This window comes from Rhinoraja longicauda, chromosome 4 (genome assembly GCF_053455715.1).
Source record: "Rhinoraja longicauda isolate Sanriku21f chromosome 4, sRhiLon1.1, whole genome shotgun sequence".
In the NCBI taxonomy this organism is placed as follows: Eukaryota; Metazoa; Chordata; class Chondrichthyes; order Rajiformes; family Arhynchobatidae; genus Rhinoraja; species Rhinoraja longicauda.
Window position 1 is genome coordinate 14,256,992 of NC_135956.1, and position 23,516 is coordinate 14,280,507.

Sequence of the window (23,516 nt, forward strand, 5' to 3'; positions counted from 1 at the left end):
TTGAGTACTTTGCAGTGCCTTGACTTTGATAACTTTCCCATTGCCTCCATTTTGCAAATGCTGCTGAGAACTCAGGAACTTGGCTCTAGCCATGTGTGGGATTAATGTTGAATGTAACAAACCTGTAGAACTATCTTCTTTGATGCTTGACATTGCATTTTTGGCAAGGGGAATGCTTTAATGAAAAATACTTTATTTTCCACTACCAACCTATATCATTGACGTGTCCTTTAAAACAGCAGAACAGCTCTAAATTGTTGTTTATTATATATTCCAAAATGGAAACCCCGGCCCTTCAGCCCAACTTGTCCATGCTGACCAAGATGTTCCAGCTACTCCAATTTGCCCTTGTTTGACCAGGTCCCTCCAAACCTTTCTTATCCGTGTACCTGTCCAAATGTCTTTTAAATGCTGTTGTTGTACCTGCCTCGACTACCTCCTCTGGCAGCTCGTTCCATATACTTACCAGGTGAGGGAGGGGGGGAAAGATTTAATAAGAACCTGAGGGGTAACCTTTTCACGCAAAGCGTGGTAGGTATGTGGAACAAGCTGCCAGAGAAGGTAGTTGAGTCAGATACGATCGCAATGTTTTTAGAAACATTCAGACAGGTACATGGATAGGACAGGTTTAGAAGAATATAGGCAGGTAGAGATGGGACCGTTTCCATGCTGTAAAACACTACCACCCTCCGAGTGAAACAGTCGCCCCTTAGTTTCTTATTTCATCTTGCCCCTCTCACCTTAAACATATGCCCTCTTGTTTTTGATTCCCTTACCCTGGTTAAAAGACTCCGTGCATCCACCCTATCTATTCCCCTCATGATTTTAATACAAGCATTTTTCAGTTTTTTAATGAAAATGAGTTCTCAGACTAAGCCTGGTAATATCTTGTCCCCTGTCTTTAACTGCACCTCTGCAACTATTGTCTGCGCTGCAAAATCTCCTCAAGGGATGCCTACTTTGAAGAGGTTCTCCTCCTCTCTCTGACTGGAGCTCTGCACCACCCTCCCCCGCTGCTCCCCCTCTGTGATTCCTCCTTCTCTCCGGCTCCCTCCCCCCTGACTCTCGGTCTGAAGAAGGGTCTCGACCCGAAACGTCACCCGTTCCTTTTCTCCAGAGATGCTGCCTGGCTGGAGTTACTCCAGCACTTTTTTTGTAAACCAGCATTTTCATCGATCATCGGTTTACTTTATTGTCACGGGCCAAATTCGGGCAAATGGGAATAACTTCAGGGTTTTTTTTCAGTTCACTTTAGTTTATTGTCACATGTACCGAGGTACAGTGAAAAGATTTGGTTGCGTATTAACCAGTCAGCGGAAAGACAACATGATTACAATCGAGCCATTTACAGTGTTTAGATACATGATAAGGGAATAATGTTTATTACAAGGTAAAGCCAGTAAAATCCTATCAAACATAGTCCGAGGGTCACCAATGAGGTAGATAGCAGTTGAGGACCGCTCTCTGGTTGTGGTAGGATGTTTCAGTTGCCTGATAACAGCTGGGAAGAAACTGTCCCTGAATCTGAAGGTGAGCGTTTTCACACTGTAGAGTAATTGACGAGAATAACATGTTTCTCTCTCGCCTGATGCTGCCTAACTTGCAGAATATTTCCAGTACTTTTTGCTTTTATTTCAAATATTTAGCATCTGCACTTTTTTGCTTTGCACTCAGTTACTCTCATTGCCAATTTCGAAACAAATGAGTTGCCATTAAAACTGCTTTCAATCCTCTTAAGTCACTCGAAATTTCCCTAGAAATCCTTTTGAGACTCTTTACCAAATGCTACTTGAAACCCCATTAAACATATAAACCCTACATTTCCATAATTTACCCAGTGGGTCACTTCAAACAGGATCTGTTAACTTTGTCAATCACAACCCAATTTGATTATCCCCAATTTTAATTTTTCTACACTGGAACACATAACTACAGATCCTAAGCTGTAGGTTCTGGAGATATGTCCCCATAACTCCTTATCTCAATTCCTCTCCATCGTCCGCTTAGTTCAGTTTAGTTTACCGTCACGTGTACCAAGGTACATTGAAAAGCTTTTTGTTGCGTGTTAACCAGTTAGTCGAAAGGCAATACATGATTAAAGTCAATCCATTTACATGATAAGGGAATAACTTTTAATGCAAAGTAAAGCCTGCAAAATCCAGTCAAGGATAGTCTGAGGGACATAAAAGAAGTAGATAGTAGTTCAGCACTACTCTCTGTTTGTGGTTGGTTTAGTTTAGAGACGCAGTGCGGAAACAGGCCCTTCGGCCCACCGAGCCCGCGCCGACCAGTGATCTCCGTACATTAACACTATCCTAGACACACTAGGGACGATTTGCACATACACCAAGCCAATTAACCTACAAACCTGTACGTCTTTGGAGTGTGGGAGGAAACCGAAGATCTCGGAAAAAAACCCTGGTGGACACGGGGTGAAGGTACAAACTCCGTACAGACAGCACCCATAATCAGGATCAAACCCGAGTCTCCGACACTGCAAGCGTGTAAGGCAGCAACTCTACCGCTGAGCCACCATGCCGCTCAATGGATTACCAATGGAAATCTTCAATTATGCAATGCAAGAAGTATGAAATAAAGTTAGTTAGTTTAGTTTATTGTCACATGTACCGAGGTACAGCGAGAAGCTTTTGTTGCGTGTTAACCAGCCAGCGGAAAGGCAATACATGATTACAATCGAGCCGTCCACAGTGTACAGATGCATGATAAAGGGCATAACATGATTAAGAAATGTTGCTGTCGGACCAGACGTTTTAAAAGAGTGGAACGATTGTAATGCGTGATTGCAGATCTACTTCTGTGACCAGCACACACATAGAGTCGCCTGGGGTTGGGCGCCATCTTGAATCACTCTGAGATGCAAACTGACAAAGATTTTCTTCAAACAATACATTTTCTGAGTAAGCAGGGAGATCGAAGCTGTACTGACATGTAAGCTAGACATGTCATAAACATTAGGCTGGCATTGATATTGATAATAATGAGACATTTCCAAAATGTATCGGGATTGCAAAAGGGTAAGACATCTAAAAGGAATTGTAAATAAAGGTCGATAATATAAAGGAAATAAAAAGATAGAATTGAAAACATAGAATTGAAAAAGAAGTTAAAGAGAAGACTGGGTTCATAAAGTGCGGAGGAAGGAATCAAAATAGCGAGGAAAAAATCAGCCCAATGCTCAGCATAAATATTTTGACTAGTTACATATGGCAGGAGACGCCACAACATGAGAGCACCAAAGGGAAATATGAACCAATTTTCTGACCCCAATAGATTTTTAGATCTTAAAGGAATTTGGGGGATTTTGGGCTTAGTGCAGAAAAGTAAAATGGATCCAAGGTAAAAATTGCACCATGGTTTTATTGATTGAGAAAGCCAAAGAGGCCAACAGGTTGTTGTTGTAGCACCACTCAACCACGCACTCTATCTCTCTGTGTAGGACAGAACTGCAGATGCTGGTTTAAATCGAAGGTAGACAGTCTGAAGAAGGGTCTCGACCTGAAACGTCACCCATTCCTTATCGTCAGAGATGCTGTCTGTCCTGCTGAGTTACTCCAGCATTTTGTGTCTACACTCTATCTCTCTCCTATGCACTGACTATTGATTAGAACATAGAAACTTAGAAAAATAGGTGTAGGAGTATGTCATTTGGCTCTTTGAGACAGCACTGCCATTCAATATGATCATGGCTGATCATATAAAATTGGTACCCCGTTCTTGCCTTTTCCCCATATTCCTTGATTCCATTAGCCCTAAGAGCTAAATCTAACTCTCTCTAGAAAACATCCAGTGAATTGGCCTCCACTGCCTTCTGTGGTAGAGAATTCCTAATTCACAACACTCTGGATGAAAAGGTTTTTCCTCGTCTCAGTCCAAATGGCCTACCCCTTATTCTTAAACTGTGACCCCTGGTTCTAGACTCCCTGTGTGTCAGAGGTTATGGGGAGAAGGCAGGAGAATAGGGTTAGGAGGGAGAGATAGATCAGCCATTATTGAATAGCGGAGTAGACTTGATGGGCCGAATGGCCTAATTCTACTCCTATTCCTATGACCGTATCACCTTATGACTAATCACCACCTGGGATTCAACACCGAGGTTACCATACCTAGCACACCTGAGGCAAAATGGCGATGTCTGATTTCTGCCACACCCTTTGCTCCACATCACCTCGGCTGCTGCATTCATCTTTTCTTTCCTCCATATTTCACTGTAACGCCTCACCTTTCCTTCTGCTTAACGTATCTTGTGTGAAAGAGACGTTTTTGGTCATTCAAGACTGCTACCGTGGTAGTTTCTGACGTATAAAAACCTGATGATCCCTGCCTTGAACACGAAAACGAGGATCCACAAACCCGTCTTCATCGACGGGACCATGGTGGAGAGAGTCAAAAGCTTCAAATTCCTGGGTGCGTGTATGTCTGAAGATCTTTCCTGGACCCAGCACACTGATGCAATCATGAAAAAAAGCCCATCAACACCTCTACTCCCTTAGAAGATTGAGGAGTTACAGCATATCAACGAAAACTCTCTTAAACGTCTACAGGTGTACAGAGAGAGCATATTGACTGGTTGGATCACAGCCTGGTTTGGCAACAGGAACAAAGAAGACTGCAAAGAATGGTGAACACGGGTACTGACCTCCCACCATCGAACGGATCTACCGGAGTCACTGCCTCCAAAAGGCAACCAGCATCTTCAGAGACCCACACCACCCTGGCCACACTCTCATTTCACCCCTGCCATCGGGAAGAAGGTACAGGAGCCTGAAAACTGTGACATTCAGGAGAAGCTTCTTCCCTTAGACGAAGGGATTAAAAGTACCATTAGCAAATTTGCAGATGATACTAAGCTGGGGGGTAGTGTGAATTGTGAGGAAGATGCAATAAGGCTGCAGGGTGACTTGGACAGGTTGTGTGAGTGGGCGGATACATGGCAGATGCAGTTTAATGTAGATAAGTGTGAGGTTATTCACTTTGGAAGTAAGAATAGAAAGGCAGATTATTATCTGAATGGTGTCAAGTTAGGAGGAGGGGGAGTTCAACGAGATCTGGGTGTCCTAGTGCATCAGTCAATGAAAGGAAGCATGCAGGTACAGCAGGCAGTGAAGAAAGCCAATGGAATGTTGGCCTTCATAACAAGAGGAGTTGAGTATAGGAGCAAAGAGGTCCTTCTACAGTTGTACCGGGCCCTGGTGAGACCGCACCTGGAGTACTGTGTGCAGTTTTGGTCTCCAAATTTGAGGAAGGATATTCTTGCTATGGAGGGCGTGCAGCGTAGGTTCACTAGGTTAATTCCCGGAATGGCGGGACTGTCGTATGTTGAAAGGCTGGAGCGATTGGGCTTGTATACACTGGAATTTAGAAGGATGAGGGGGGATCTTATTGAAACATATAAGATAATTAGGGGATTGGACACATTAGAAGCAGGAAACATGTTCCCAATGTTGGGGGAGTCCAGAACAAGGGGCCACAGTTTAAGAATAAGGGGTAGGCCATTTAGAACGGAGATGAGGAAGAACTTTTTCAGTCAGAGAGTGGTGAAGGTGTGGAATTCTCTGCCTCAGAAGGCAGTGGAGGCCAGTTCGTTGGATGCTTTCAAGAGAGAGCTGGATAGAGCTCTTAAGGATAGCGGAGTGAGGGGGTATGGGGAGAAGGCAGGAACGGGGTACTGATTGAGAGTGATCAGCCATGATCGCATTGAATGGCGGTGCTGGCTCGAAGGGCTGAATGGCCTACTCCTGCACCTATTGTCTATTGTCTATTGCCTACAACCATTAGGCCATTAACTACTACAACGTCCAAATAAGCTTGGGGATGTTATTTTTGATTTTGCACTGATATCTGTTTGATTTTTTAATATATCCTGAACTTTTTGTTGTTGTTTATTAAGGGTTTTACAGAGTACTATCTTTACTTATCTGTGGTGATGCAAATAAGAGTTTCATTATTCCAATTCCGGACACTCTTGATTCTAATGACAGGAATGAGTAGGTTAATCTATGATGAACGTTAGTCGGCACTGGACCTGTACTTGCTGGAGTTTAGAAGAATGAGGGGGGGAGGGGAGGCTCATTGAAACCTACAGAATAGTAAAGGGCTTGGATAGAGTGGATGTGGGAATAGTCTAGGACTAGAGGTCACAGCCTCAGAATTAAAAAATATATATTTTAGGAAGGAGAAGAGGAGAAATTTCTTTAGTTAGAGGGTAGTAAATATGTTAAATTCTTTGCCGCAGAAGGCTGTGGAGGCTGTCAGTTGATATCACCTTATGACACTCCAGGACTGACTCCACAATTCCCATTGGGAGAGAATTCAAAAAATTCCCATGGGTAAAGAATTTATTTTCTCATCTCTGCCTCGAAAGTGCGACCCTTATTTTGAGACTGTGATTCCTGTTTCGAAACACTCCAAGTAGAAGTGTACGCGGGCTGCATATCTATCCTTCAAGCCCTAAGGAATTTTGTACATTTCTCCTCCTCGTTCTTAACTGAAAAGATGACAGAACTCTTTTGTGTAATCTTCCCTCATCCAACAAAGCTGACACGCCAGAAATCAATCTGCTCAGCCTTCATTCCCTCGTTCGTAATAGGAAAAGCCCGAAAGGAAAGTAATGGCAGTCCTACAATAAATCTCTACCTCTTTTTTGTCTGTCATTTACACCTGAGAAGTGAATAATTAGTGGTTAGAGAACGGAGGAAAATCACTTCTGATTTATTTTCAGTCCTTTGAACATGTCCAACATTGAAGCAGATCACCATTTCTTAAGAAACATAGAAAATAGGTGCAGGAGTAGGCCATTCGGCCCTTTGAGCCAGCACCGCCATTCAATATGATCATGGCTGATCATGCAGAATCACTACCCCGTTCCTGCTTCCTCCCCACATCCCTTGATTCCTTTAGCCCTAAGAGCTATATCTAACTCTGTCTTGAATACATCCAGTGAATTAGCCTCCACTGCCTTCTGTGGCAGAGAATTCCACAGATTCACAACTCTCTGGGTGAAAAAGTTTTTCCTCATCTCAGTCCTAAATGGCCTACCCCTTATTCTTAAACTGTGACCCCTGGTTCTGGACTCCCCCAACATCGGTAACATTTTTCCTGCATCTGGCCTGTCCAATCCCTTAAGAATTTTTCTATGTTTCTTGAAGATTCCCTCTCATCCTTCTAAATTTCAGTGAATACAAGCCCAGTCGATCCATTCTTTCATCATATGTCAGTCCCGCCATCCCGGGAATTAACTTGGTGAAACTACGCTGCACTCCCTCAATAGCATCCTCAAATTAGGAGATCAAAACTGCACACAGTACTCCGGGTGCAGTCTCACCGGGGCCCTGTACAACCGCAGTAGGACCTCCTTGCTCCTATAAGCAAATCCTCTCGCTATGAACAGATTGGCACAAAAACGTAGCTGCAAATGTTGTTAAGATGCCCTTTCAAAATGGTGCAATTAAATCACTGAATCTCAAAAACCTTGTTGCATATATTGAGCCATGGTTTCAAGGACATAGAGTCATACAGCACGGGAACAGGCTCTTCTGCCCGACACATCCATGCCGACCAAGATGCAGCATCTAAGTGTGTGAAAACGCACACCTCTAGATTCAGGGACAGTTTCTTCCCCGTTGTTATCAGGCAACTGAACCATCCTACCGTAACCAGAGAGTGGTCCTGAACTATTATCTGCCTCATAGTGGACCCTCTGATCGGACTTTGCTGGCTTTACTTTGCACTAAACATTATCATGTATCTATACACTGCAAATGGCTCGATTGTAATCATGTATTGTCTTTCCACTGGCTAGATAGCACGCAACAAAAACCTTTCACTGTACCTTGGTACATGTGACAATAAAATAAACTGAACTGAAAAAAAAACATTTGCCCGAATTTGGTCCATTTCCCTATAAATGTTTCCTAGCCATCCAAATGTCCTTATGATGTTGTTATCGTATCTGTCTCAACTACCTCCTCTGGCAATTCGTTCCATATGCTCGAAGTGAAAAGGTTACTCTTCGGGTTCCTATTTACATCTTTCCCCTCTCACCCCGTGGGCACAGCAGTTGTGTTGCTTCCTTAAAGTGCTCACAGCTCCAGAGACCCGGGTTCGATCCTGGCTACGGGTGTTGTCTGTACGGAGTTTGTACGTTCTCCCCGTGACCTGCGTGGGTTTTCTCCGAGAGCTTCGGTTTCCTCCCACACTACAAAGATTTGTAGGTTAATTGGCTTGGTATAAATGTAAAAATTGTCCCAAAATTGTGGGATGGCGTTAATGTGCTTGGATCGCTGGTCGGCGCGGACTCGGTGGGCCGAAGAACCTGTTTCCACACTGTATCACTAAACTAATCAGACCCTTTGTCCTGTGGTTCATGATTTCCCTACTGTGAGTAATAGACTTGGTGCATTCACCCTATCTATTCCCCTTGTGATTTTTTTACATCTCTCTAAGATCACCTCTCATCCTCCTGCAACCAAGGAACAAAGTCTCATAACAACATTATATTGAGTAATAATGGGTTGTAATCACAATTGTGGTTTCACCTTAAAGCATGTTGTGTTACATAAAGGTGGAATAAGCCTCTTTGAAGCCTGAGACCCATTTTGTTTTCCTGATATTTATGTTTTAATGCCAATTCCATCTACTTTCTCCAAGCCGATAACATCTTCATCAACTAAGTAATTCCATTTTAAACATCTGAGGTGATTTTCTTAGGAGCAGGGTGGCGCAGCGGTAGAACTGCTGCCTTACAGCGTCAGAGACCCGGGTTTGATCCTGACTGCAGATGCTGTCCGTATGGAGTTTGTACACTCTCCCCGTGACCTGCGTGGGTTTTCTCCAGGTGCGCCAATTTCCTCCCACACTCTAAAGACGTACAGGTTTGTAGGTTAATTGGCTTTGGTAAAATTGTAAATAGTCCCTGGTGTGTAGCATAGAACTAATGTATGGGGTGATCATTGGTCGGCATGGGCTAAAGGGCCTGTTCACACACATTATCTCTAAACTAAACTCATGGATCTTGCCTAAAGAAAAGGTTTTGGGCTTGAATCTGATTCAAAGATTGGACTGAAACACTCAGCAGCTCATGCTTTTAGAGGGGGAAGAGACAAACCATTTCATCCTCTCTGATCTCCCCATGGATGCTTCTGGGATTGCTTTTGTGTCTTCAATGCTGTTACCTATGATCTCTAGTTTCCACAGCACTTTGTCTCACTCATCCAACAATGGTTGCTGTTAGACAGATAGATACAAAATGGCGGAGTAACTCAGCGGGTCAGACAGCATCTCTGGAGAAAAAGAATAGGTGACGCTTCGAGTCGGAAACCGGTCTGAAGAAGGGTTTAGACACGAAACGTCAGCTATTCCTTTTCTCCAGAGATGTTGCCTGACCCGCTGAGTTCCTCTAGCATTTTCTGTACGCCTACACGTCTTTAGAGTGTGGGAGGAAACCGGAGCACCCGGGGGAAACCCACGCGGTCGCAGGGAGAACGTTAAAAACTCCGCACTGCCAAGCAACCTGGCGCGGTTTAGATTGGCATCTTACTTAATGGAGACATGATGAAGGTATTCCTGTGATGTACTCTTCTATGTTGTTAAACAAAAGGAGGACCCGGTGCGGGGGGTACTTTGTAAGTTTGTAAGCGCCCTTTTTGGGCGACTATTTGCATACCGTGGGTCTGTGAGCAAAGAATTTCACTGTGGCTTGTCGCATGTGACAAGAAAAGTATTCCTTTCAATTGAAATGTATGACGGATTTTTGTTTTCAAATGTGATTACGTTGAATGCTTTTGCTGTGCATGTAACCAACCTGCGTCTCTTATTTCTTCGCAGATATGGCTGCAGAAGTACGGCTACCTTCAAGCTAGTGGACCCAGAATGTCAGTATTGCATTCGTCACAGTCCATGCACACAGCTGTAGCTGCTATGCAGCAATTCTATGGAATTAAAGTTACGGGGACTTTGGATGAAAACACAATCGAGTAAGGAATGTCTGTTTTCCTCTTCAACCAGCACCAGCTCATAAGTGCTGCACACGTCTGCTTGAAGAAGCCAAACAACTACTTGTAATTCACAGAGCACCATTGCTGTCATTTTCAATAATGCCAGAAAACATAAGATTTCTCCGCTCCGCATTAAAGGAAAATGCCGCCTCTTAACGTGGCAGCAACGGTGTTTGGAGCTTGCATGAAATGTAAAATAATCATTTGTATTCAGAAGGTACCTTTCAATTGCATAGATAGATAAACTTACAGAATAATGAAAGGCACCGATGGAGTGGATGTTGAAAGGATGTATCCACTGGTGGGAGAGTCGAGGACCAGAGGTTAGAGCCTCAGAATTAAAGAGCACTCCTTTAGAAAGGAGGTGAGGAGGAACTTCGTTAGTCAGAGGGTAGTTAATCTGTGGAACTCATTGCCACAGAGGGCTGTGGAGGCCAAGTCAGTGGATATTTTTAAGGTAGAGATAGGCACAAAGTCTTGGTGTCAAGGGTTATGGGGAGAAGGCAGGAAAATGGGATTAGGAGGAAGAGATCAGCTATGATTGAATGGGGGAGCAGACTCGATTGTTGTAGTGTCTTTCGGGACCTCCGTGTCCGTTGTGTCCATCGTGACCTCTTCTTTCTTGGGAACAAAGGGCAGTCCATATGGCAAGATGTTCTTCTTAACACTTCAAAGGATGGCTAACCATCAAAGCCTTAAAGCCAGTTGCCCACATCAAAGGATACCCTTAGCCATAAACCGCACTTCCATGCTGACAACAGGATGTCCTGGCAACATAATCGAGCTGGAGCTTTTACACCTTTTTTACACCCCTGCAATAAAACCCACATGCCAAATGTCCGCCCTTACATTATGAGCCGAATGGCCTAATTCTACTCCTATAACTTGTGAACTTGTGAGTGGTCTCTGCATTTCTGATGCATGGTTCTGTACAGCTGTCCTCTAGACGGGTCTAAATGCTGATAAAAAAATTATAGAGTGAGGTGCAAATGCATGCAATTCAAAGACGGTTTAACTTTGTTGAATCTGCAGAGTGTGCAGTTGATAACTAGTGAGAACAAGCATGGCGTCGGAGAGGGTCCAGAGGAGGTTGACAAGAACGTTAACCCATGATTGGGTTAACATATGATGAGTGTTTGATGACGCTGGGCCTGTACTCACTAGAGTTTAGAAGGATGAGGGGGGACCTCATTGAAACTTACCGAATCGTGAAAGGCCTGGATAGAGTGGATGTGGAGAGGATGTTTTCACTAGTGGGACAGACTAGGAACAGAGGCCACAGCCTCAGAATAAAAGGACGTACCTTTAGGAAGGAGATGAGAAGGAATTTCTTTAGTCAGAGGGTGGTGAATCTGGAATTAATTACCACAGATGCCTATGGAGGTCTAGTCAATGGATATTTTTAAGGCGGAGATTGACAGATTCTTGATTAGTACGGGTGTTAGGGGTTGTGGGGAGAAGGGGGTTGAGAGGGAAAGATAGATCAGCCATGATTGAACGGCAGAGTAGACTCAATAGGCCGAATGGCCTAATTCTGCTCCTCTGTCTTATGAACATAAACTGTAGAATGGTCTTTTGGACCAAGGCTATTCCCATTCAACAAGTAAGATTAGCTGACAGTGGTGTTGGAAATGAAGACCAAGGTGATATTTTTGGCAAACAGCTCAGTGTCCTAGAAGGTAACATAATCAGCGGTATTAATTTATATTTATTCCAGAAGGGTACTGAAAAAATTTCCTTTGCGAATCCCAGTAGTTGAAACGGCTCTTGCAATTAGAGAAGTGTTTGTTCTTGGTGCTTCTTCCCATTTGGTACATGGGCCACAGGTCGTGTGAAGGAGCATTGTGAAAACTACATTCTGATATATGCACTTGGAACCTTGCCAAAACCACCATTAAGGTAATCTCCGAGCGTGGATTAATGCTGTCTCTTAATAAAGTTGATGGATTAACCATTGAAAATTTACCTGTCTGGAACGGAGTCAACATCATTGCAGCGATACGGTACACAGGAGCCCAAATGTGCTGCATCACAAGGTGATGGAACATGGCTCTTTGCATTCACTGATCAGCCCGTCTCATCAACAGGGAATTACCGATCACAGTTCATAGAGAAAGAGGGAAATCAGGTTTTAATCAATCTCAAGTCTTTCTTACTGCTTCTTTTGTGGGCTGGCACCGTGGCACAGCGGTAGAGTTGCTGCCTTACAGCGCTTGCAGCGCCGGAGAACCGGGTTCGACCCTGACTACGGGTGCTGTCTGTACGGAATTTGTACGTTCTCCCCGTGACCGCATGGGTTTTCTACAGTTTCCTCCCACACTCCAAAGACAGACGGGTATGCACGTAAATTGGCTTGGTACTTATAAATTGTCCCTAGTGTGTGTAGGATAGTGTCAATGTGCATGGATCGCTGGTCGGCGTGGACTCGGTTGGCCGAAGGGCCTGTCTCGGCGTTGTATCTCTAAACGAAATTTCACTGCCAGCCTTACTCTACCGCATGTTAAGAGTCGGCACGGTAGCGCAGCGGTAGAGTTGCTGCTTTACAGCGAATGCAGCGCCGGAGACTCAGGTTCGATCCTGACTACGGGTGCTGCACTGTAAGGAGTTTGTACGTTCTCCCCGTGACCTGCGTGGGTTTTCTCCGAGATCTTCGGTTTCCTCCCACACTCCAAAGACGTACAGGTATGTAGGTTAATTGGCTGGGTAAATGTAAAAATTGTCCCTAGTGAGTGTAGGATAGTGTTAATGTACGGGGATCACTGGGCGGCACGGACTTGGAGGGCCGAAAAGGCCTGGTTCTGGCTGTATATATATGATATGATATGATAGGATATGATAAATACAAAATAATTGCAAAGAAATTAGATAAATTATAGTTTCTTGTGCTTTCTAACATTGCTCGTTTAATTTATGGGCGGCACGGTGGAGCAGGGGTAGAGTTGCTGCTTTACAGTGCCAGAGTCCCGGGTTCGATCCTGACTGTGGGTGCTGTCTGCAGAGAGTTTGAATGTTCTCCCTGTGACTGCGTGTTTTTTCTCCGGGTGCTCCGGTTTCCTCCCACACTTCAAAGATGCACAGATTTGTAGGTGAATTGGTTTTTGTGAATTGTAAATCGTCCCTCGTGTGTGGGACAGTGCTAGTGTACGGGGTGATCGGTACTGGTCGGCGTGGACTCGGTGGGTTGAAGGGCCTGTTTCCGCGCTGTAGCTCTAAAGTGTTTGAGCAGGTTCATTTCACTCTGATGGCCCTGATTTTATCGATAGAGGCTGTTGACCTTGCATCCACTGACATCTACCCTTTTAAATGCATACAAATCCTTTGGTGTACGGTCCAAAGCTGCAATCCCAAACATACTAGAGACAAGGGGTTACAAATGCAAAAGAAGACTCAAAGTACTGGAGTAACTCAGCAGGTCAGGCAGCATCTCTGGCAGTCTGAATGTAGACACATGGAACTGCAACTAGGAAAACAAGGGAGGGTCCAGGACCAGAGGTCATAGTCCCAGAATTAAAGGACATTCCTTTAGGAAGGAGATGGGGAGGAATTTCTTTATAGTCAGAGGGTGGTAACTTTGTGGAATTCATTGTCACAGAAGGATATGGAGGCCAAGTCAATGGATATTTTTAAGGCAGAGGTAAATAGATTCTTGATTAGTACGGGTGTCGGGGGTTATGGGAAGAAGGCAGGAGAATGGGGTTGGGAGAGAGAGATAGCCTAATTCTGCTCCTATCACTTTTGAAATAATGAACTTTGTATATGTGCCATCTGTGCTGGAACAATCAAAACTAAGTCTTGCTATCACACTCTGTGGCTTGATTTGGATGAGAAATTTTGGGTGTTAAAAATTGCAGCAGGATCTTGATCAACTGGCCAGCTGGGCTGAGGAATGGTTGATGGAATTTAATACAGAGAAATACCAGGCGGCATGATGGCACAGCGGTAGAGTTGCTGCCTTACAGCGCCAGAGACCCAGGTTCCATCCTGACTATGGGTGCTGTCTGTACGGAGTTTATACGTTCTCCCTGTGACCTGTGTGGGTTTTCTCCGAGACCTTCGGTTTCCTCCCACACTCCAGAGACGCACAGATTTGTAGGTTAATTGGCTTGGCATAAATGTAAAATTGTCCCTCGTGTGTAGGGTCGTGTTCGTGTGCAGGGATCGCTGGTCGGCGTGGACCTAGTGAACTGAAGGTCCTGTTTCCCTGCTGTATCTCTAAACTAAACTAAAAGCAGACTCCTTCATCAGGCAAGCAATTCAAAAACCCGTAAGCGCATACCACCAGATTCGGGAACAGTCTCTTCCCTGTTGTTGTCAGGCTACTGAACGGACCTCTCACAAGCTAAGATAAGACACAAAAAGCTGGAGGAACTCAGCAGGACTGGCAGCATCTCTGGAGAGAACGAACGGATGACGTTTCTGGTCAAGACCCTTCTTCAGACGTGCTCATAAGTTAAGGGTGTGGTCCCGATCTCCCAACCTGACCTCATTGAGGCTCTTGCACATTTTTATTGGCACTTTCTCTGCAGCTATAACCCTGCAATGCTGTAACATGTTGTGCACGCTGGCCATTTATCCCGTTGTACTGGGGCATGGTTTGAACGTATTGTATGATTTGATTAGATAGCGTGCAAACAAAGATTTCCACTACATCTGGGAACGTGTGACAATTATAAGCCAATTCTAACCTCACTAAGTAAGGCACGATGATCTCCTTAATGACTCTATGAGCTAGTGCTGGAGGATATCAGTGGGTCAGGCAACATCTCTGGAGAATCTGGATAGGTGCCATTTTGGGTTCCCTTCTTCACACTGATTCAGGAGACCCTGTGATGCTGCCTGACCCGCTGAGTTACTCTTGCACTTTGTGTTATTATCTGTGGAAAGAGTTTTGACATGAAACATTAACTCAGTTTACCTTTCCACAGATACAGGCAGACCTGCTGAGTGTTGCCAGCAGTTTCTGTTTTATTTCAGATCCTCAGTATCTGCACCTTTTGCTTTTTATCGTCTTTGAACACCCATTATTGAAGCAGGCGGGAATATAACTGATCACAAGGTTAGGAATTGTAACAAAATACAATTCTACTACTGCTGATTAGTGATTTCATTGTAGAGGCTGAATTTGTCAGCAGAATGATTGTGTTGTGGTCACAACTACCAATACAATCATGGACAGTGTATTGGAATAGATTAGTTTACAATAGACAACAGGTGCAGGAGTAGGCAATGCGGCCTCTCGAGCCAGCACCGCCATTCAGTGTGATCATGGCTGATCATCCACAATCAGTACCCCGTTCCTGCCCTCTCCCCATACCCCCTGACTCCGCTATCATTAAGAGGTTTAGAGATGCAGCAGGGAAATAGGGCCTTCGGCCCACCGAATCCACGCCGACCAGTGATCCCCGTACACTAGCACTGTCTACGCACTAGGGACAATTTACAATTTTTACTGAAGCCAATTAACCTAAAAAACCTGTACGTTTGTGGAGTGTGGGAGGAAACGAGCACCCGGGGAAAACCCACGCGGTTACGGGGAGAACGTACAAACTCCGTACAGACAGCGCCTATAGTCAGGCCCGAACCCGGGTCTCTGGCGCTGTAAGGCGGCAACTCTACCTCTGCTCCACCGTGCCTATCATGGAATGGTGAGATGAAATTTAAAGCTTACGCTCTATGTGGTTTGCTCAGTAACATGCTGCAAATTCAGTGTGGCAATTATGTCCTTCCCAACTTGGTCAAGGATTCTACTCAGTCAGGGATTTGAACACCCTCCCATTAGTGGTGAGCATTGAAGATTCCACTAGAGTATAGGCTGTGCCTTTGCTATTCTCAGTGTGTCTTATAGGTATTGGTCAACGTGGCAGAGTACTGATTCACCAGTTTGAAGAAGGGTGTCGGGAGTAGGATGACTGCTTATGCTCTTTGCGATTTAATAAAGTAATCAGTACTGAAACACTGTTTCTGAAACTACCGGAATGAACGCAGTGCTTGGGCAGCATGGAGGCGCAACAGTAGAGGTGCTGCCTTACAGCACAAGAGACCCAGGTTCGATCCTGACTACCGGAAATTGGAGGAACAGCACCTCATATTTCGCCTGGGCAGTTTGCAGCCCAGCGGTATGAACATCGACTTCTCCAACTTTAGATAGTTCCTCTGTCCCTCTATTCCCCTCCCTCTTCCCAGATCTCCCTCTATCTTCCTGTCTCCACCTATATCCTTCCTTTGTCCCGCCCCCCTGACATCAGTCTGAAGAAGGGTCTCAACCCGAAACGTCACCCATTCCTTCTCTCCCGAGATGCTGTCTGACCTGCTGAGTTACTCCAGCATTTTGTGAATAAATACCTTCGATTTGTACCAGCATTTGCAGTTATTTTCTAATACTGACTCTGGGTGCTGTCGGTACAGAGTTTGTACGTTTTTCCCTTGATCTGCATGGGTTTTCTCCGGGTCCTCCCACACTCCAAAGACGTAAAGGTCTGAAGGCTAAATGGCTTGGTATAATTGTAAATTGCCCCTCGTGTGTGTAAGGATAGTGTTAGTGTACGGGGATCGCTGGTCAGTGCGGTCCCGGGGGGGCTGAAGGGCCTGTTTCTGTGCTGTATCTCTTAAAAACTAAAAAACTAAATCTAAGAAGACCGTACATAAAGTGAGTGTGCGACCTACAGCACCGGAGGCCCAGGTTCGATCCTGACTACGGTTGCAGGGGTTATGGAGAGAAGGCAGGAAAATGGGGTTAGGAGGGAGAGATAGATCAGCCATGATTGAATGGCGGAGTAGACGGGCCAAATGGCCTAATTCTGGTCCTATTCCTTATGACCTAATGACCTGCAGTGGGATGGCTGAAATGATTGTTTACATGATCCTAGGCCATACTTAACAGTATAATCCAGTATATCTCATCTATATTTGTATAGATGTTTCAACCATCAGGGCTAGGAATTTGAGTACAGGAATTAATCTTACTGAAAATCATGAGGTAAATGGTCAATTCTTTTGGCTCTCTGTCTATTATTAGTTAGACTTAAAAAAGACAGAGTGGTGAAGTAATTCGGCAGATCAGGTAGCATCCCTGGAGAACATGGATAAGTGAAACCTCGGGTTGGGGCACTTCTCAATGCTGTCTGACCCGCTCAGTTACTCCAGCACTTGTGTCTTTTTTGTAAACCAGTATCTGCAGTTTCTTGTTTCTACATTGGTCGACAGGTCAGTGGCAGTAGAATTCGGCCCATCTAGTCTACTCTGCCATTCAATCATGGCTGATCTATCTCTCCCTCCTAACCCCATTCTCCTGCCTTCTCCTCATAACCTCTGACACCTGTTATGATCAAGAACCTATCTCCGCCTTAAAAAATATCCACCGACTTGGCCTCCACAGCATACTGTGGCAAAGAATTCCACAGATTCACCACCTTCAAGACATTTCTCCTCATCTCCTTCCTAAAAGAACGTCCTTTAATTCTGAGGCGATGACCTCTAGTCCTAGACTCTCCCACTAGTGGAAACATCCTCTCCACATCCACTCTATCCAAGCCTTTCACTATTCTGTATGTTTCAATGAGGTCCCCCCCACCTCATTCTTCTAAACTCCAGCGAGTACAGGCCCAGTGCCAACAAACGCTCATCCTGAGAATGCTTAACCTACTCATTCCTGGGATCATTCTTGTAAACAGTAAGACTTGTAATTCTTGTAATTAGTAAGACTTAACCCTGAAGCAGCGAAAAAAATGGTTTGGCTGCTGAGTTGTTGAATGTAAAACTAATAACGTTTTCTGGAAGTGATATCGGAATGGACAGAACTGCTTCCTAATCAAACAGTGAGAATTAATTGATGCAAGGACTTAGAATGTGGCTTTATTCAATGGCTAATCAAGTGCAGAAAATGAGATAAAGAGAGGGAAATAAATTTTGGCTTGAAAGGAACCAGAAAGGAAAGGTAAAAAATGTATTTACATTTTTAATTCTATTTAAGAGAATTTCACAATTATTGTGCCTCCATGCCTGTTAAAGTTAATTTCGGTGTCAGACTGCATGACAATAAGAAATAGCTATCATATTAATAAAGTTCTTCCAGTTGACTTGACAGGAATTAATGTTCCAAGTCAGTTAATCAATTTCCAGACTTCCAGTGTATGTCAAAAATGAGGCAGATAATAAATTGCCTTTTTGTAAGGCTACTGAGAGAGTTGGGCAACTCAGCAATTTTTGAAAATTGGCAAAGAACACACATCCGTTCCTTACTTAAAGTTATTCTCCTCTTTCTCCCCGAGTAAAATTGAGCACGTTTAGCCTTTCCACGGTTTCAATAGCAAGGTTAGGTTCAATGAAGTAGCCTGACTCTCACCTAAGTGTGGTGGGGATATGGCACGAGCTGCCAGAGGAGGTAGTTGAGGCAGGTACTACACCAGCATTAAAAGGACACTTGGACTGTACGTGGATAGGAAAGGTTTTGAGGGATATGGTCCAAAGGGATTTGCTTAGATGGGGCATCTTGGTCAGCATGGACAATTTGGGCCGAAGGGCCTGTTTCCATGTTCGTGACTTTAGGGTGGCACAATGGTATAGTTGCTGCTTTGCAGCTCCAGAGACCCAGGTTCGATCCTGAATAAGGGTGCTATTCTGTATGGAGTTTGTACGTTCTCCCTATGACCGCGTGGGTTTTCTCCGGGTGCTCTGGTTTCCCCCCACACTCCAAAGACGGACAGGTTTTTAGGTTAATTGGCTTCTGAAAAATTGCAAATTGCCCCCAGTGTGTAGGATAGTGCTAGTGTACAGGGTGATTGCTGGTCGGCCCTGACGTAAAGGACCGAAGGGCCTGTTCCCACGCTGTATGTCTAAGCTAAACAAAGTTGTGCCGACTGTGCTAAAATCAACTGGTAACCTTTGTGTTTATTTTTCCCAGCTTTGTGATATCTTTGTAACTTGGTAACTTTGTAACATCTTAGCAACTTGGTAAAGGTATAGATATCTTCTATCTTAGTGATGAATTCAGCTGTGCACTTGTCCTACGACATGTTTTAGCAATTTCAATGCATGTCTCACAGGGTATGAAACCATATGCCCCATGAATCTCACCGCCGGCAAACATAGAATGTTATAATATATTCCTTTATTCGTACCACACCGGGGAAATTTTAATCAAGCCTTCTGTCCTGCCATGGATGGTCTTGGCCCAAAACATTTTTATCACATTGGTTATCCTCAATATGATCCTAAGAATGAACTATTCCCATGTTTTGACCCTGAATGGCTTCAATATTTTCAGCGCTTAAACAGCTGTTTTGCCATTATTGCATTGAACGTAACAAGGCTATTTTCCCACTTTTAAAGACTTTTACTTTGTTACTGCTTTAAATCTCAACAATTGTTTTTAAGTTCATAAGACATAGGAGCAGAATGAGGCCATTCGGCTTATCGAGTCTAATCCTCCACTCAGCGATGGCTGGCCTATCTTTCCCTCTCAACCCCATTCTCCTACCTTCTTTCTATAATAAGGTCATAAGTGATAGGACCAGAATTAGACTCTGCAGCACATCGAGTCCACTCCGCCATTCTATCATGGCGGATCTGTCTTTCTCTCTTAACTCCATTCTCCTGCCTTCTCCCCGTAACCCCTGACAACCGTACGCCCATGGACCTCAATGTCCCTGAAGGTCCTCTGAAATCTTTCCCCTCTCAAATTAAACCCATGGCATCTCGTTCTTGATTCTCCTATTCTGGGGAAATAAAGACTCTGCACATTTACCCGATCAATTCCTCTCGTGATCCCGAATCTTTGACACCGTTACTAATCAAGAAACTATCATGATGCAAGTTCTATGACCTTAAAGGTCTTGGTGGGATGATATTCTCAGCTGCAATGTTGAAACGCAAAATAGTTTCCTGAGTTCACATCACATCTTCAAGTATTTTGTGAAAACTGAAGGAAATAATGCGTGAGTCTGTTATTGTTATTGTCAAGAGGGTTTACAGGCAAGAGGGTAAAACAGCTTACATTTGCTGGCGATCCAAGGAACTGCAGAGGCTGGAATAGTGAACAGAACACAAAGTGCTGGAGGATGTGCAGGGACTTGAGAAATATGGATCGTGTGCAGGCAGATTAGTGTTCGCTTTGTTGAAGTACAAGATAATTTCAGTGCAGTTCAAACAAAATACTTTTCTTTATAGTTATTGTAGGTAAATCCATCTTTTCAGCAGCATAATTCCCAGTCCCTTCATCAGTTATCATAAGGTCATAAGTGATAGAATTCATAAGTAGGATTCAGCCCATCAAGTCTACTCCGCCATTTAATCATGGCTGATCTATCTCTCCCTCCTAACCCCATTCTCCTGCCTTCTTCCCACAACCTCTGATGCATGCACTGATCAAGAACCTATCTATCTCTGCCTGAAAACTATCCACTGACTTGGCCTCCACAGCCTTCAGTAGCAAAGAATTCCACAGATGCACTACCCTCTGACTCAAGAAATTTCTCCTCATCTCCTTCCTAAAAGAACGCCCTTTAATTCTGAGGCTACGACCTTTAGTCCTAGACTATCCCACTAGTGGAAACATCCTCTCCGACTACCTTTTCACGGTTTCTCCTGCAATATTAATCTCAAAAGGCGGCACAGTGACGCAGCAATAGAGTTGCTGGCTTACAGCGCCCGAGAACTGGGTTCGATCCTGACTACAGTGCTGTCGGTACGGAGTTTGTACGTTCTCCCTGTGACCGTGAGGGATTTTTTGTCACAGTCTGTCCTGTTCACTCACCTGCTAGCCACGCCCACCACGTTAAGCCAACTCCCCTCACCTGTTCACTCACCTGCCCCAGATCACCAATCAAGCCAGCATATAAACCCTTCCTGCACACACACACACTCTTCGCCAGATTGTTCTTAGCCTTCATGCAAGACTCTCCAGCGTTCTCTCTTGGACTGATTTCCCGTTGCCGACCCTGCCTGCTCCCGACCTTCATGCCTCGTCGTCACCCTGGTGAACGCCTCAGTCTTCTGTCCCCGACCACGAGCAGGTAGAAATAAAGCTCATTCTAAAACTACTTCCTTGGTTCCGTGTGCTGCATTTGGGTCTGTCTGCGGTTCGTTACATTTTTTCCAAGTTCTCCAGTTTCCTCCCACACTCCAAAGATGGGCAGGTTTGTAAGTTGACACAAAATGCTGGAGTAACACAGAGGGTCAGGCAGCATCACAGTATTAAAGGAATAGATAATGTTTCCGGTCAAGATCCTTCTTTAGACATCACCTATTCCTTTTCTTTGGAGATGTTGCCTGACTTGCTGAGTTGCTCCAGAATTTTGTGGCTATCTTCGGTGTAAACCAGCATCTGCAGTTCCTTCCTACATGTTTGTTAATTGGCTTCTGTAAAATGATCCCCAGTGTGTAGGATAGAACTAGTGTCTGTGGACTGAGTGGGCCAAAGGGCCTGTTGCTGTGCTGTCTCTCTAAACTAAACTAAACACTCTGGGATTTTGAATATTGTTGTAAAATCTTGCACTTGTCTCGCTGACGAAACAGGCCGTGTTCCAAGATTAAAAGAAATGGCAGACAAGCACTGTTCTATTTGAAGTTCGGAACCTGGAATATCGGGACCCCACGGCCAATTCGAACATGGATGCGCTAACATTGCCGTTGTTACCCTGAGTAAAACACAATGGTCAGGAGATGGATGGCTCAAAGCACAGGGCAGTGATGACACCTTCTTCTGAAGGGGCAAACTAGTTTGTAGAAGGAGGAGTGCTGCTTTCATGGGATGGATTTCCCCATTGAGAATGAGCTAGTCTGGTGTTTTGGTGACCTGTCAGGTGGGATAAATTGGAATAAAGGCGAAGACTATTTTCTAAATGGGGTGAGAATCCAGAAATCGGAGGCGCAAAGGGACTTGGGAGTGCTGGTGCAGGATTCCCACAAGGTTAATTTGCAAGTCGAATCAGTAGTAAAGAAACCTCTTTTATTTCAAGAGTGCTTGTATACAAAAACAGGGATGTAATGTTGAGGCTCTATAAGGCGCTGGTAAGGTCATAAGGAATAAGAATAGAATTAGGCCATTCGGCCAATCAAGTCTACTTCACCATTCGATCATGGTTGATCCATCTCTCCCTCATCTTAATAAGAACCGGTACAGTATCACCATCAGGGTAAACATCGGACTCTTGGAAGCCATGAATGTGGATAAGGGGGATTCTACTCTAACCTTGGGGGGGTGGGGGGGGGGAACAACCTTGGCTCTGACAGTATGAAGTTCATACACTTCTGAAGATACCTGATTGGCAAGGCAGGTCTCTTGATTAGAACGGGCGTCAAGGGTTATGGGGAGAAGGCAGGAAAATGGGACTAGGAGGCAGAGATTAGCCATGATTGAATGGCGGAGTAGACTTGATGGGCCGAATGGCCTAATTCTACTCCTATAACCTGTGAACGTGAGTAGGGAATGTGACCTCCAATGGTGTCCTCCACTAGACGGCACGAATGGCAATCAGATATTTCTTCAGCTTAAAGCAAAAGGCACCAAATGTGTCCAGTATTGAATCGAATGCTCTCACGCTGTTGAGTAAACATGCTCATTTGAAATCTGACACATTGCCTGGTGTGATACTTAGCATGAAATGCATTTTATTCCCACAGCTAACAATTTGCCATTAATTTTGAGTACTTTGCACAATTATTAGATTGTCTTGAGAGCTTCTCTTCATCTAGATTGAGCTATATTTGCATAATGATTAATAAATAATTATATTTATTTGCAATACTTGTTAGCCACATTGAATCTAATGTTATGTTAAGGTCATGTAACGTCACCTATCCATGTTCTCCAGGGATACTCTCTGACCCGCTGAGTTACGCCAGCACTTTGTGCCATTTTAATGTTATCTTAAGCTCTGATATTTTAGATTTGTTCTAAAAAGTGCATCATCTTGGCATTTAAATGTGTTTAGATTAGTTTAGTTTATATTAGTTGAGAGATACAGCGTGGAAACAGGCCCTTTGGCCCATCGAGTCCACGCCGACCAGCAAACCTCCATATACTAACTCTATCCTACACAATACAATACAATATATCTTTATTGTTATTGTACAGGGGTACAACGAGATTGGGAATGCGCCTCCCATACGATGCAATAATTTAATTAGCTAGTCAGTATTAATTTAAACAACCCAATGAAACTAATTGTAACAGTTTTAAAACAGAATAAAGTGCAAGTAGATCTGTGCCAGTTCACTGTGCGATGTGACCATCCGGCTCAGCAGGACCGGTTCATAGCAGCTATGGCCCTGGGGATGAAGCTGTTCCTGAGTCTGGAGGTGCGAGCGTAGAAGGCCTTGTATCGTCTGCCCGATGGTAGAAGTTCGAACAGACTGTTGCAGGGGTGTGAAGAGTCTTTGTGGATGCTGGTGGCTTTTCTGAGGCATCGTGTGTTGTAGATGCCCTCCAAGGCTGGTAGCTGTGTTCCGATGGTCCTCTGAGCTCTATGGACTACCCGCTGAAGAGCTTTCCTCTCTCCCTCCGTG

At 44.4% G+C, this 23,516-nt stretch overlaps 1 protein-coding gene across 1 annotated transcript in view; it reads left to right on the forward strand.

Moving 5' to 3' along the window:
* The window catches only part of mmp16a (matrix metallopeptidase 16a (membrane-inserted)), a 182,740-nt gene that overhangs the window by 46,100 nt on the left and 113,124 nt on the right, over window positions 1-23,516 (forward strand). Inside the window, exon 2 of the mRNA XM_078397236.1 lies at window positions 9,844-9,992. Within this exon, the coding sequence (XP_078253362.1) occupies window positions 9,844-9,992 (149 nt within the window). The remainder of the gene's footprint in view (window positions 1-9,843; window positions 9,993-23,516) is intronic.